This window comes from Pseudoliparis swirei, chromosome 9 (genome assembly GCF_029220125.1).
Source record: "Pseudoliparis swirei isolate HS2019 ecotype Mariana Trench chromosome 9, NWPU_hadal_v1, whole genome shotgun sequence".
NCBI classification, from domain to species: domain Eukaryota; kingdom Metazoa; phylum Chordata; class Actinopteri; order Perciformes; family Liparidae; genus Pseudoliparis; species Pseudoliparis swirei.
Window position 1 is genome coordinate 5,040,975 of NC_079396.1, and position 15,675 is coordinate 5,056,649.

At 45.0% G+C, this 15,675-nt stretch overlaps 1 protein-coding gene across 2 annotated transcripts; it reads right to left on the reverse strand.

Annotated features, from left to right (window-relative positions):
• Positions 1 to 34: 34 nt before the first annotated feature.
• On the reverse strand, positions 35 to 15,261 carry atp13a2 (ATPase cation transporting 13A2). 2 transcript variants are annotated; one of them, XM_056423430.1, is made up of 30 exons: positions 15,143 to 15,257; positions 12,527 to 14,741; positions 11,228 to 11,304; positions 10,915 to 11,082; positions 10,180 to 10,238; positions 10,013 to 10,079; positions 9,838 to 9,917; positions 9,427 to 9,504; positions 9,278 to 9,347; positions 9,027 to 9,161; positions 8,848 to 8,914; positions 8,142 to 8,273; positions 7,152 to 7,304; positions 6,953 to 7,063; positions 6,735 to 6,781; positions 6,441 to 6,629; positions 6,147 to 6,353; positions 5,694 to 5,789; positions 5,228 to 5,384; positions 4,709 to 4,820; positions 4,479 to 4,603; positions 4,186 to 4,358; positions 3,426 to 3,506; positions 3,259 to 3,338; positions 2,825 to 2,977; positions 2,606 to 2,702; positions 1,396 to 1,619; positions 1,099 to 1,250; positions 766 to 938; positions 35 to 344 (listed from the first exon to the last, which is right to left on the reverse strand). In XM_056423430.1, the coding sequence occupies exons 3-30, from the start codon at positions 11,228 to 11,230 to the stop codon at positions 177 to 179; spliced, it is 3,357 nt and encodes a 1,118-aa protein (XP_056279405.1). In that variant the 5' UTR covers positions 11,231 to 11,304; positions 12,527 to 14,741; positions 15,143 to 15,257; the 3' UTR covers positions 35 to 176. The 2 variants fall into 2 exon arrangements, with proteins under 2 accessions (XP_056279405.1, XP_056279404.1); XM_056423429.1 differs by lacking the exon at positions 12,527 to 14,741 and having other exon boundaries at positions 15,143 to 15,261.
• Between the last annotated feature and the right edge of the window lie 414 nt (positions 15,262 to 15,675).

The following is a 15,675-nucleotide window of genomic DNA, read 5'->3' on the forward strand; positions in this document are numbered from 1 at the left end:
CGTGAAAACGGACATCTCTCAAACACATACAGGCTGAAAGTTTACATAAAAATATATTTTATTATTGAAGGTAAACATGACTACATTGTCGATTTAAAAAATAAAAAAAAACCTAAAAAGTGGATATAGCTCAGGTGGCACTTTTCCGGCTAATGCCCGACAGAGGCGAGCGGTTGTTAGCTGCACTGGATGACGGAGTAGTCTGTGGGGGCCAGGGTCTGATCGAGGGGCGGCCATGATGGGGATTCAGACAGGAGGACATTGAGGCGCTTGTACTGTTTCTTGGACTGGCGCCTCCCACGCAGCATCCGAAAGCAGTTCAGGAGACCCCGGTCAACTAGCACCTGGGGGGAGTGAAAACAACTTTAGGGTTTATGAATCACAAAACGATAAAAGAAATAAAATGTAAAAAAATGTTTTAAACTCGCGCACACGTATTTCCCTTTATTTATTTTTTCACAATACTCTGACTTTATGATGTGTCCACTGTTTTGTCGTCCTCTAGGTTTTATGTCTATATATTGTCTTGTCTTAATAAAAAATAGAATCAAAAAATGAGAGATGATCCACTAATGACAATAGTTCTTTTTGTATCACAGACATTGAGAAGGATAATGAATCTCCAAAATAGCAACTGGTCTGCATGAAGGAGAATATTACTGAGTTTCAAAGTTCAGCATCACATACTGCCGCACGCCCCAACCAGCTATTTTTTCTTCTTCCCTCACGTAAATCAACGAGTGTCCAGAGTATCGTTTCGCTCACCTCCGCGACAAAAGACATGAGGAAGTTGAGAGCGGCTAAGGCGACGAGCAGCATTTTAAAGTCCATGTCGAAGAAGTCGTGCAGTCGTAAGATACGGGCGGCGACGGACCCGGGATACAACACCAGCCAGGACGTCACGGCGAAGAGGACGAGCAGCACACAGAGGAAGATCCCTGAAGAGAGGAGGAGGAAGAAAAACAATTCTAAATTCAATGTCCTTAATCTTCACGAACAGCGTGGCCTTTTTTTGGTGCGCGCAGGTCTGTATGGATCGTCCTTTTCCACCCCAAAATACAAAAGTCACCCTCCTCGGGAACTTTTCGGACGACTCACAGTTGTAGAAGAGAGGTTTCTTGTGTGGGTAGCCCTTGGTGACCACCACGGCCATGATGATGAACTGGAAAGCGGACAGTGAGAACACGCTGGTGTTCTCCATGTTGGGCAGATTGGCGGCGCCAAACACCGTCGAGTTGAGGGGAACGTACCTAAAGAGAAGAGAAAAGAAAAGAAATCCACCGGGGAACGGGGGAGTTTTAGAGCACGTCAAAATGTTTCTTTCGGACATTCGAAATCAAAATTTTAAAAAAGCCCTTTTGTGGGGCTTTTTATCTTTTATTTTCATAAACTGACCAGTCCTGCGAGGTGGTGATGAAGAACGCGGCCAGCTGGCCCAGAACAATGAAGCTGGCGTGGATGAGGAGGCTGCCCAGAACCGGCAGGGCCAGCAGGCTGGCCGAGGGCCTGCAGGGGTGCAGCTCCTTGCCGGGGCCTCCCCCCCCCATCACGATGGCCAGCAACGTGGTCAAGACCAAGTCGCAGTACAGGAACTGCAGGTCACCGATGTTCGTCTTCACCTGGACACACACATACACACACTGTAGTGGCGTTCCCTCGGCGTGGTTCCTCGTGAAGCCGCTAAAGAGCTGCAGACACATTGAGTTCCTTTTCCTTACGCGAATAACGTGAGATCCTATCCTTCTTTTCCTTTTGTCTTTATTCGATGTATCAAAAAAATGTAAACTACATATACAAAATAAATAAACTATCTTACGATCATACGATATGATACAGTATGTTACGATATGATACAGTATGTTGGGGTATATTACGGTATGTTATGCTATGTAATGATAAGTTACGGTATGTAACGATATATGACGGTATGTTACGCTATGTAACGATAAGTTACAGTATGTTACGATATGTGGAGGAATGTTACGATACGTCACGGTAGAAAAACGATGTGCTCTCTCTAGGGCCTAATGCAGCTCGTGGCTTTCCGCCTGCTGCTGTCATGACGTCATTACATCGACATCCAGGGAGCGTCTGTCACGAACATAAATTATTCCGTGATTCAGAAAGTAAATTAGAAAACTTTCCTGAAACTCTGATCTAGCGAATAATACACTTGTGGCTCTTACACACACCACTAAGTTCTGTAGGCCATGCGATCAGGGGTGCAAAAACATGGCTTTGGATTCAAATACATCAAGTCGTTATGCTTGCAATGTTGAAGAGAAAATAAACAATATATCTAATAAGTCTCTTTCCATAATCCTGCGTGGTTGATGAATAACGGTAGTTAAATCAACATGGTTTCTAATGAGTAAAGCTTTGCCTGTATACACTGCTGTTATCTCTTTTTTTTCTGCACTAATGTAACACATCTCCAGGGTCTGCTGCCTACGCTACCTGTGGAGCTAACTTTGTGGAGCGCGTTTAAGCATCATCACGACGACAGCCGTCTTTTCCCTCTGGAATGTGCGTCGCGGTTGGCGAACCGGAGCCGCTGTCCAATCAGAGAATCGGCAAGAGCCACTTTGAAAAAGCTGCGACTCACGGTGTAGAGGAGGAGGACGGAGCAGAACTGGATGAAGCTGTACAGAGCCATGTACCTGAAGAGGCTGAAGGAGGTGATCAGAGAACACCGACCCTCTCTGCACACACACACACAATAACTTATTATTATTATTATGTATTCTGCTGCAGAAAACGTACTACAAACATTTCTGGTTGAGGTGCTTCCTCCGGGCCTTCTTGATGCCTCCTCCTCGCTCACCTGATGAGCAGCGGCACACAGCTGATGTTTTCCGTCTTGGACGTGAACGGCGACGCGACCGACGCCTCGGCTTCGGACAGGGAAACCCCGACGTCAGCGGCCCTCAGGGCCCCGCAGTCATTGGCCCCGTCCCCGCACATGCCCACCCGGTAGCTGGAGTAAGGGAAGTCAAGGAAGGTTAAAGTATACACATGACTACGAGGGATTAGACATTAATAATGAACACCAACCAGAAAGCCCTTAAATAACAGATGCAGTTCCTCTCATGGCCACTACATGGACCGAAAACCTATACACCCTTTTTTGTGGCAGTGGATTTGTTTGACTTATCCATCAGCCCCTATTTAAAATGAATGGGGAGGGGGTGGGGGAGGTATTTTCCTTCTGTACCTCCCGCGTGTCGCCCATCCTTCGCCATTTGTGCGGGAACTCACTTCAGTTTCTGCAGCTCCTTCACCAGCTGGGTTTTCTGGTCGGGAGCCATGCGCGCAAACACGGTGGCTCGCAGCAAGACCTGCAGAGGCATTTTGAAATACAGCCCATTAGTCGAGTGAGTCAGTGCACTGTCGTTCAGTCGCTGGGATAACGTGGCATACATTACCTTTGGCAAATACTCAGGGAAGTGATTACAGAGGGCAGCGAAGGACTTGCCATTAATAGCCAAGTGATAGTTAAAACCACCCTGAGAGGAGAGAAAGGAAAAGAAAGAATACGCGTTACCAACAGCAGCCAAACACCACGCACCCGGTTTACAAACGTAGACCATGAATGCTCAGTGCGTGTGCCATCGGGAGAGCTACATCATGTTGAATAAGACAATTTACTAAAGCAACAGCCAGACGGCTCGGCCAATGAGCGAACTAGGAAAAGGACAATGTAACCAATGAGAAGTGATTATCTCCCCTGGGGGGCCGGGACGATACAAAATGAACTATCTGATGAAGCTGAGACACTCTTTTAGGTGGAGCAAGAGACGGTTAACTGCAATTGGACTCATTCTCTGTATCTGAACAGTTATTTGTTATTATCAACTATTGGTAATCCTTTTGATTAAATACTTTTGATTATCACTTTTCGACTCCCGACGTCTTCTTCGGTTCAGCACCCGTTTTTTTTTTTAATACTTAATAATCATGAAAGAATTAAAAATATATGTTTTATTAGGTTAGACTCTCATCACTGTTCTTTCAAGTTCCAGAGCTTTAAAAAAAATATATAACAGAGTAGAACAAGTATTGCTACAATCCAAACTTCCCTGGGTGAAAGTCGCTACAAGAACCTCCTCAGAGACCAGAACCATGACTCCCATCCTCCCAGATGTATCGACACCAGAGGCTTCAAAAACATGAAGCGGGACCAACCCGAGTGTGAACGGGGGTGTGGTCGTCATTGGCCCCTCCTTCATCCAGGCTGAACTTCAGGCTGGGCACGGACTGGGCAGTGTGGGGGGTCACATTGACGAATATCACCGTCTCGTTGAAATCCACCATCCCGCAGCCTTTGGCTACGTTGATTGCTGTTAAGATGTTGTCCCCTTTGGGAATGAGGACAAACAAACAGAAAAGATTTGACATGAGGTGGACAGCATTAAAGTTGACGACTGAAACTTCATGATAAAGAGAGACAAAAGAGGAAGTGCAAAGAGATCTCTCACCGGTGACCATGACGCTGCGGAGGTTTGCCAGTTTCAGGATATTAATAACCTCGGCGCTCTCTGGCTTTACCAGATTCTTCATGATCAGCAAGCCCAGGAACCGCATGTCCTTCTCCACCTCCCCTCTGCGGAAAAAGACAAGCGGACGCATTTCAGCATGACCGGGTTCACAGCACGCTTCAGGTGCAGGAAAATGAGTCCATAAAAATTAAATATAAACACACACACACCGTTCAATGGCCCTCAAGTCAGTGCTCCCGTCTACTGGTTTATAGCCGAGCGCGAGGACTCGCAGGCCTTCACTGGAGAAGCCGCCCAGTACACTGGAGAACTGAGCTGGCACTGTATGAAAGTAATGTACAAGAGTAGAGAGCATAATTAATTTAATTCACACACATATATAAGCCAAAAATGTGGTTTTGTTGCTTCCTTCCATCTTTAAGGGGAAACACCAGGTGAATTGGGACATGCAGTTCCTACATTTGAACACAGGGCGGCACATTCACATTAAAAGGCATATAGGTGATTGCCTGAGAATGAGAACAGGTGCGGACGAAACCGTTTTTGACCTCCTGTGTTGTGCTAGTGGCTTTAAGACTTACATTGGAAAAGTGTTCCGGCCTCTCTCGCTCTCAGAATATATATATATACATATACACACACACACATATAATATATATATATATTGTATATTTTATTTATATTTATTGAATCCATTCTTATTATATTATTAATCACAAGTCGCTGACCAGTTTCTGCTCGGCAGAGGCTTGCCACCATCTCCGGGGATCCTTTGATGAAAGCGAGTGCCGAGTGTCCCCCGCGGGCCACCGTCACCACACTCATCCTCTGCAGGGCCGAGGAGAACGGAAACCTCCGGACAATGGCCACCGGCTCGCTGGTGGACTGACAAGAAATGAGAGAAGGAATATCAGTTTTGGATAACAGGAAACTACAGACAGATATATTGGAACAGTCGGGAGGGGGGGGGGGGGGCAGAGGTAACACAAACTAACTGCAGATGTAGAAACTTTTCTCCATCTATTTTTAAATTTAGGTTTCAGTAAATTAAATTAAGTAATTTCACACATTCACCACAAAAGGTTGCCGAAAATGGTTAAGGGCTTTGCAACAGTTCTACCACAGTTAACGGGATTCGACGTAAACAACAAACGAGTCCTACCGATTGGTCAATATGAGAGAAGGGCCACTCACAGTCCCTCGAGTCGGAGGCTTCAGAACAGCCAAAACTCTGTGGCCTCCGAACTCTGCATCCAGCACCTTCCCATCCCCCTCCGGCTCCTGCAGGGTCTGGACAAATAAATACATGTAAAAATGTAAACAGGGCAATTCAGATTAACATGTTGTCGCGGAAGTTGAAGTGTCATGAGGGGTCACCGGGGTCGTGCAAAGACAAAAATGTCCTTGTAGATGCTTTTTAAAGTTACAATAATTCAGGTAAACTGTCCATTTTGGCATTTACTTACACATTATTTTGAAGTCTAACTGCACATTTTAGAATATCATAGCTGTCGAACGGATACGCGTGTTTAGACATTTAAAGTCAGAGAACTTTGGCTTCTTTCGTTAAAGAACAAAAAGGGTTCCGTAAGTCCGCCGGTATGGTTTTATCGACACCCTCGCAGTGAATAAAACAAAGTCCCCTACCCAACCAGTGGACTCCACCATCTTGAGCTCCAGAGGGTCTCCGAGGGGCTGTCCTTGCAGCAGCGTCACGGTGTGGCAGCAGGCCAGGCCCGAGAGCATGGGCCCCGAGCGCAGGCGTCCGGGGTCCGGGACCAGCTCGGAGAACCCGGCGGATCCCCCCTCCATCACCCCCCACACGTCCAGACCGTCCTCCGTCAGAGTCCCTGTCTGGAGAACACGACGGTGCTCCGATGAAAGGGACGTTTCAACCACGACGAGCTCTCCGCGGACAATGAGTGCAGCCCCCCCCCTCACCTTGTCGAAGCAGAAGACGGAGACCTTTCCGCAGATGTTGATGCGCGGCGGACTGATGCAGAAGATGCCCTGGCTCTTCAGCCGCCGCTGGGCGTAGATGGTGCCCGTGGTGATGGCGGCAGGCAAGGCAGGAGGCACGGCGATGGTCACGACGTCCAGGCTCCGAATCACCAAGCTCAGCCACGTCACCTGGACACACACACATCAAGACACGCGGCAGTGTGTCACTTTCTTTATCGTTGGCATGCCAAATATATCTATATTTATCTAGATATATCTGTTCCTTGCACTTACGTTGGATAGGTAGAGGATTACAATGCTGTATATGGTGCCAAAAAAAGCTGAAGAGAGAAGGACAAATAAAGGAAAGAGCTCATTCATGTTCAATGGTTAAATAATAGGTCAGAAAGACTAGAATACATGAAATGAATTCGCTGTAAATACAGACACAATGAGCTTCTCTACACAGTCCTGAAACTGAATCCTGCAGGTCACCGTTAAAAAGCGCTTACCAACCAAACCCAGGATGAGCAGGAACTTGCCGGAGTCTCGGTAGAAGCGGAAGTCGATTGGCTGAGGATGCATAATGGAGCTCACCAGGCTGCCTTTAGCTGTGAAGAACCCTGAGGGGGGGGGGGGGGGCGGAGCAGAAGTAATGCCGTGAGTAATAACATGAGTAATACTATAAGTAATACTATAAGTTCGACTCACCGGTGCTCGTCACCACGGCGACAGCGCCGCTGCACCCTTTGGCCTGAATGAGCTGGGTGCCACAGAAGAGGGTGTGCCTGCGCTGCTCCGTCTCCGAGCTGTACCGGCCCTCACCGGCCGGCAGGGGCGTCTTCAGCACCGGGACACTTTCACCTGGACTCGGTGGCGAGGAGGAAGAGGAGAAAGAGGAAGACGACAGTTGAATACAATTGCACAGTTTCATTTGCCAAGTCAAAGCAAACAGTGGGTTCAGTTGGGGGCAATAAAGCTCATGTCTCAACCCCTCACATGTGGGCGGCCATCTTGAATAGAACTTGTGACTCTAAATCAGCCGGAGGGTTTATCCCCAGCTTTAAAAAAGAAAAAATAACCGCGTGTCTGTTTTTAGTGGCAACTCGTGGTTTAAACACCCCTCAGCTCAACCCTCCCCCTCCAAGGGTAGGGAGAGGGATCTTTAGGATTTTAGTACAACTAAAAAGGAAAACTCTTGTCAATATTGTTTCTCTACAAGATTAAATAATTTTTTTTTTGTTTTTAACTCAGGAAAGGGATTGGAAGTTATTTATGATTTACATATAACTAAATATTGTTTCTATAGCAGCAACTGTATAAAGTCATTAATAACTCACTGGAAACTAATATAAAATGTTAATAAAATAAATGACATATCTGAGTGAAGTTTATTTAGAATGAAGGAGGAGGAGGTGAATAGTGAGAAGGAGAATTTGCCATAAAATTCTATGACAGGCTGCTTCAAACGAACAATTCCAATGATCAATTTCCACATTAAAACAATCTCCCGTCTGTAGATTGTAATTACTCGCGGGCTTCTAAAGATGGAAGAAAGGTTTTACGATGCTTTTTATTGGAAAGAGACGCAAAACCAAGACAGTCGGTGTCGGTCGTCCTCCTGTAAACATGGCTGAGTGAAAATACTGGGTATTTACCCCCAAATATGTTATTACACATGCGTAAGTGCCGGTTGATCACCTGTCAGCATGCTCTCGTTGACCAGACACTCCCCGGCCAGCAGGGCGGCATCACAGGGCAGCAGCAGACCCTCTGGAGGGATGACGAGGCAGTCGCCGGGGACCAGCTCCTCCGAGCTCACGTACTCCTCCGCTGAAGAACACACAAGTGACACGGTTCATACACGTGTTGACCAGTAGATCTCCAGGACTTTAAACCAAATGTACATGACCAAACATTGTGAAATCTTGGTGTATACATGAACAATTTAGAAAAAGTCATATTTAAACCAACAAGGAGAATTCCAAAGGATACAGTATATAACCTTAAATGACACAAATGAATGAGAGACTATAGGTTGATTAAAAGAATAAACATGCATGTCTTTTCAGTTAAGGTGCGTTCACTTTTTCACAAATGTGCGCTCTTTTTTTCTCTGAAAAGCATATTCATCATTTAAAACTCAGAGTAAAATGCACATATGAATATAACACATTTCAATAAACAAACCATGTTCAATACGGACATCACATATTAAACCATTGCAAGCCGGGACTGGGACACTCTTAACACAGTTAAGAGCGTCAACTTCAATGTCATTTAGTACATTTGACCAATATATGTATATTTCTGCCATGAAACGGCGCCTACACATTCCTCTGCCGGACTCATGTTAACGCAAAAGAGAAATTCACATTAAACGAAGGGCACATTCGTAAGAGCTCACCTCCCGAGATCCTCCGTACCGTGACGTTTGTGACAAACTGGGCCATGTTGCGAAGAGTGACGCTTTGCTGCGGAGCGAAGGGGTTGCATCGTGTTATTTTTTTATCCATGCGCTGAGCTGAACCCACAACAGAGTATGGTCAGATGAAGCATCCCCCCCCCCCCCAAACACACACATACCTTGCGGATCTCATAAAGCGAGAGGCCGATGGAGAAAACGGAGATAATAAAAATGCACACGGCGTAAAAATAATAGTCATCGGCCATCCACAGGGCGATGCTGAACACTTGGAACACATAGAACGGGTTGAGGACCTAAAAAAGGTGGAGAGCGAAAGAGAGATCAAAATAAATCACTTGAAAATTTCAGAAATTAAACTAATTAATCGGAGCCAGGCTCTATATAGAAACGGACAGATTTTCCATCTCACCTCCTCAAACAGCAGCTTTGCGTAAGGCTTCACAGGCACGTCAATAAGGTTGGGCCCATACATGCGTCTCCTGAAAGAAGTCATGTCCCGTGAATAGCTCAGCAGTGCACTCAGATTTATTCCCCCCATTCACGCATCTGTTCCTTTACCTCAAGCTCTGCTCCAGGGGACTCAGGCCCTTTTGGAAACCATACAGGTCGTTGCAGGTCCAGTTTTCATTGAGGACACTACGGACGAAAAAAAGACGGAAGAATTCAACGCAATTACAATATTTATTTTCATTTATTCATTTGAACAGGGCCCGTACACATCAATCAACCCAGGGGTAAACGTGTCAGTCTTAGCTAAGGCTACATTTCAACCGTAGTCCCTGTGGCCAGATTATACAAGCCATCACTCAGGGAGAAAGAGGTTATCACGAAAACATCATAAAAGCAATAAACATACAGGTTATGAGCAAATATAGGTCTCGTCATAAAATAACATCATATAGAGCAATGAACACTCAAATTACACCGTCTAGCGATGTGTACAGACCCCCCCCCCCCCCTTTTCAGTACCTGACACGACAGAAAGCTCCTTTCCTGGCCAGCCAGATGTAGCGCAGTCCCTCAAACAGGTAGTAGCGCAGCAGATTTTTCTGGAACACAACAACAACATCAACAGGCCCTTTCAGCATTGGAAGAAAAGATCCCTCGACGCATTGTTCTGCCAGAACGTTCACTTCTTCCTCACCTCCGCCGTGTGCAGCTGAACCGTATCCCTGCATTCATTGTCCTCCAGCTCGCCGATTAACTCCAAACTGAGAAAAAAACAGAAGGGACAAATCCAGTGAGTAGAGGCGGCACACCGTTTCCCATGGATACGCGATGCTGACGGAGGAAAAGGGATTTGAAGCCGACCTGCCGTCCTCCACCTCCTCCGTGAAAACCTCCACCACATGATGCTGGGCAAAGCTGTCCTGACGGAACAAATGACACGGATACACTGGTGACCGTTGGAAACTAGGCACGACCAAGACCCTTATTCTAATGAGACAGAGCCAAACAGATACAAAGCAAAAGTATGGAATCAAATATACTTATTATAGCATATTAATGAGACAGTCTGCCCAGTGAATCCAACAGATGACTTTTACCTGTTAAAAAACTGATGAAGCAAGAAATAGGTATTTACTACAACTTGACTAGTGGCAATTATAAGCTCTATTTTAAAATATATATATACCCTGTAACGCTGCTCTAGTTTAGGAAACCTCTCCGACCTCTATCCCTCTCTCACTCTAGTCTCCCCCTTGTCTGATGTATTTCTCTGTTTATATGTACACTCTCCCAAAATGTTCAATGTTACTTAATTTGAAAAACTGGATGGTATATATATATTGAATACTACACATGTGCTGATGTAAACTTTGTAAATTAAGCTACTGTCCAAAAACAAAAATTATTTTAAAAAATAATAAATAAATAAATATATATATAGGCTTTTATTTTCATGCCGATGTCTGCAGGATTTATTCAGAAAAAGACCAACAGCTTTTTGGACATCAGCCTTTCACGACTAACATTTCAGCACAGGTTCTGTTAAAGAAGAAGAAGAAGAAAAGACACAGAAAAATGGACCATTCATTTCCTCACTCTTATTAGCAGAATATCCGCCAATGCCAGAGGGCAAGAGCAGCAGCGGGCGAGGACGGCGAAGCGCGGGCGCCAGTGAAACACAACCAGGAGGAGGCCCAAGGACAGCGCGGCGGCCAGACGACACAACCACACCCGCCAGCGCACCCACTTATAGCCCTGGACGTCCTGGTGGGGCAAACACAGTCGACACAGGGCAGTCGGATTCTAATTCCCATCGTGCCGGTGAGCTCATCAGCTCACACATGCACTGTTTTCCACCGTTGGGTCGGTTTAGCATAAAAATAAAAAAAAGACAGTGGACGTTTCTCACCATGTACGAGTCAGGACTGAGGAGGCGGTCTGTCGGACTGGGTGAGGGGAGTCCGCTCTGCGACCCGGCCGCACTACCTAGAGGACGGGGACAATGTTCCATATGAACCGAGCAGGACAACGCACATCCTCAATGTCAATGCAAACACAGCACACACTGCAACGCTCTCGTCGAGTCCATGTTGCACACTTTTTTCCATGTGGCTTGATTTAAATTCCACCTTTTTGTTTTGTATGACCTCAGTGTCATGGATGGTATTTTTAGTGTTATTTTCATGAGATTTTAGTGTACAGTTTTTGTGAAAATTAAAAGGCTAAGTTAGCTAAAAAGAAATGATGATATTCATAATTTTCTAATATTTGAACATCTTTTAAAGCAGATAATTAAACGTGTACCTCAAAATGACCCTAGATTGTTATTCAGAAGGACCTCTGCTATATTCATGGTTATTTTATTGAGATTTTAGTGGACAGTTTGTACAATTCATTATTAAAAGGCAAAGTTAGCTCAAAAGAAATTCTGATATTCATAATTTCCTAATATTTGAACATTTTAAAGCAGATACTTGACAGTGTATATGAAATGACACTAGATTGTTCTTCAGGAGGATCTCAGCTATGTCCACGGTTATTTTCATGGGATTTTACAGAGTTTATGATATTAACAATTTTGAAATATTCGAACTTTTTTTTGAAGGCAGATCCATAAAAGGTTATAACATTTACGGATCTTTATCTACTTTAATAACAGTTAGAACATATATAATTTTGTGAAATTATGAATATAATCATTGAACTCATTACTGTACTATTAAAAATAGTCCGGTAATGTTGTAACAACATGAGTTATTCAAATTGTATCTCATATAATGACCAAATGAATGATGTTTTTGACTTATCTCAAATTGGACACATCATTGCTTAAATAAGGGTTTACCTCCGCGCCTGAGGGCCGTACCTCGGTACCGTAACACCAGGAATAGAGGCGCACTACATTTCCAGCGGCGGCTCACTTGACCGTAGATCCGCGGACGCCGTTATCGTAGTTACAAACATTAACTTTTTAATGGCTACAGAAGGAGAGTAAACTGCCCCATAAAGTATTACACGTTTGCTGCAATCTCACAATAAAGACACGTATTAACAGCATACAATAACCGAGAAAGAATCCCACAAAGTCGAGTGAAGTCGTTGTTTGTTCAGCTTTAAAAAGCGAACCTTATTCGCACTTTCGTTTCCGCAGAAAAGCAAATTTTTTAATTCTAATTAAAGACATTTCAGAGAGAACAAAAGCGCTTACCGTCAACTTAAGGCCGTCACTAAACACTTTATATCCGTCCCCAGCATAGAGGGTTAGTTAGTGGGAGCCTCTCTCTTCTCTCCGCATTCCGGTAACACCTGAGTGATTCCACCTGGCTGCTGATGCGGCTGCTCCTTTTTTTCTACACCTGTACACGTGTCTCGCGCAGAAGACACCTGACTTCGCACCTCATCAGTTTACATCCGAACCCCCCACTCCCCCCTACCCCGAGGCCATTTCTGTGGAGGAGTTTAACTTAAGACGCATATGTCAATAAAAGGAGACGTCATGACTTTTTTTCCACACTGGCAACGGTTGACTACACAAAGAACTAAAAGATTAATGACTCTGCTATAAGTAGGAGTTAAGTACATAGGCCTATCAGTGGACTGTTTATACGACACAAACCAGAAAAGGCAGACAAACTGGTCAATTAGGGTGACTGTGTGCCAGTTGTTAGCAGGTCTGTCCTTCAATCAGAGGGTTGGCGGTTCAATCCCCGCCCTAGTCGATGTGCCCTTGAGCAACAAACTTAAGCTCTCTGTAGCTATGTGAATGTAACATGATTGTAAGTCGTTTTGGAAAAAATCATTTGTTAAATTTTATGTAATAAATTCATGTCATTTTTTAAGAAGTAGCAGCTAGTGGTGAGGTTGCAGATTGCAGCCGACTGAATACCCACTCTGCCGACCCGTGTCGGAGGGCTGTAGGGTGGCCTTCTGGCAACTTAATAAAAAAGGCACTGGGCTCTCGGGATAGAGCCATGGGTTGGGTTGGTTCCTTCTGGGCTACGTAGACTGGGCGGAGCAACATATACACCGCCCCAATACGTAGACAGAAATGTCTCACTCTGAGCGAACACAAAAACACGCCGATTCTTAGTTTTCAGGCGATTATACGCGAATGAAAAGATGTTTATGAATATTATATCCCATTTCAGTCAGTAGACTATACCCTCAAATCCAACAGACTACTCCTTTAAGTCGTGTCTGATTTCACCTCCGCAAGAGCCATACAGCTTATTAACTAAAAACTGGTGTTAAAAGAATGTTCAGTTGGATGCAATCTGCAGAAAGATACCAGAACAGATGTTCATATCATGTGTGTCCTACTTGTAGATCTTGTGTTGACACACACACACACACGCGTTTTTGTCACAGTAGACAACACATGACCCTGGTATCGCATCGTGTTAAAGCTAATCAAGGCGTCTGTAACAAAATGTGAGATATTTCGACTGATCACATGCTTGCTTTGCTGCAACTAGGCCGATCTCGACCAGGAGGGCCATTTGTCATAGTTTGCGGCGCTAGACTGTTTACAAGATCTCACTGTTGTTTACACAAGGTCCAAAAAGTGGTATTTGCGTTCCAGCCGGTTTCAAGTGACTTCCAATTCGTGGAAGAACCTCAGCTCAAGGCCTTGTCAGCACATACAGGAATAAATAACTCAATGTTAAAAAAAGAGGAACAAATCCCTACTAATAGGACTTTATGAATCCTGCTGTGGCCAATGAGCTGTGGCTTACCCAAAGAAAGTCGGATCTTTCAGTTTCATCTTTACATAGCACAAAACCTCTGTCAAAAAAGGGGAAGAGACTCTGCACACATGGCTAGACAAGACACAAGACAGTCATCTGAGCTGATTATGCCAACAGCCTGCTCTCTCTACAGTTTGGCGGGGCCAGCCTGACCCCGTGACCCCTACGGTACCTGGCTTCGTCACTACAACCATTTCATAATCGGCGGCCTCCATAGACACGATCCTGAAGCTGAAGGCGGATTCCTCGCTCAAGCTCCAATTGAGACACGTCATAGTTACTGTAGTGTTTGTATTAGTAAGTGCGCGAGGCGGTAGTGAGGTATGCGGCGCATGTGCGAGATCCGAGGGCCTTTCGATTGTCTCTAAACGGCTCTCAACATGTCGCCGGTTGAGCAAACTATGCAAGCAGAGGGAGAGCGACTCCATCCTCTGCTCAGGTACACGTTGTGTCACTACATCCTTCCACAGACAACAGCTGTTTGATGCAACACAAGTGATTCATTATGAGAATATACAGATCATTTAAAATGTGATTCTTCCCTGCTGCTGTGAGGACCATCGCATATGAAAAGGTGCTTCCCGCCTCCATTGTGATGGGGAGGAAGCAGAGACTTGACAGCTCGCTGGCAGCTGTGCAATGAACAAAACACACTTCTGCGTCGCTCTGCGCCCCCTAGAGGTCAGAAGGAGATTACATGTTTGTTTTTATCTTTTATTTGTGTGTAATTTAGGTGAAATTACCCTTTAAACTCCACCAGAGCACGTTTGCATGTGAAGCACATATCTGAGATCAATAATCACATGACAGGACAGTGCATTGGTTGCTTAGATCAACACTTAGTTCTCCTTATTGATTGGCTAATGGTTATTGTTTTAAACTTAACTAGATTCAACACCAGTTTGCTAGAAGCTACAGTGTTGGTTAGTCTACATGGCTGCTGTTTATTAGTTCGTTATTGCACCTTGAACCTTACAGCTAATCGACATTTGCACAGCCAAAAAAAAGAAAACAGCAGCACTGTGTTTGTTGTTTTTAAGCAAACCGTGTTCGCTTCGACCATAAAGCACACTTACCGTGCTTCTCCATCCTCCGGTCACGATGACTGCCTCCACATCACCCTCGGGAACAAACTGACAGCATAATGTGTCTTCTGGCTGGACGCACGCGCTTCCCCAATCGACCCCAACACAGCTAACTTACTAAATACCCTTCTACGGCGAGTCGCGGGGTCCAAAATAGTCGCATGCGTTCCAAAGTGCAGAAACGCCGGTAGGCTGGTGCCAGCCTGCTGCTTGCCTGTGTTTTCTGTGTGTGTGCGTGTGTGTGTTTGTGTGTGCGTGTGCGTGTTTGTGTGCGTGTGTGTGTGCGTGTTGCTTACTGCAGAACCGCAGTGCTTACACATTTCTGAGCTCCTCCTACAGCAAATCGGTTTTATTTACATGTAAAACAAATTGTATAATTTTATTTTGTCCCGATAAAGAATAACAAATCCAGACAGAAGTTTGATTGCAGTAGTTTTCATTTGGATGTTTTTGCTATATCCTACAAATTCCCAATAGGACTGTGTAAAGCCACAGAAACACACTCTGTATATACGAAACCTAGG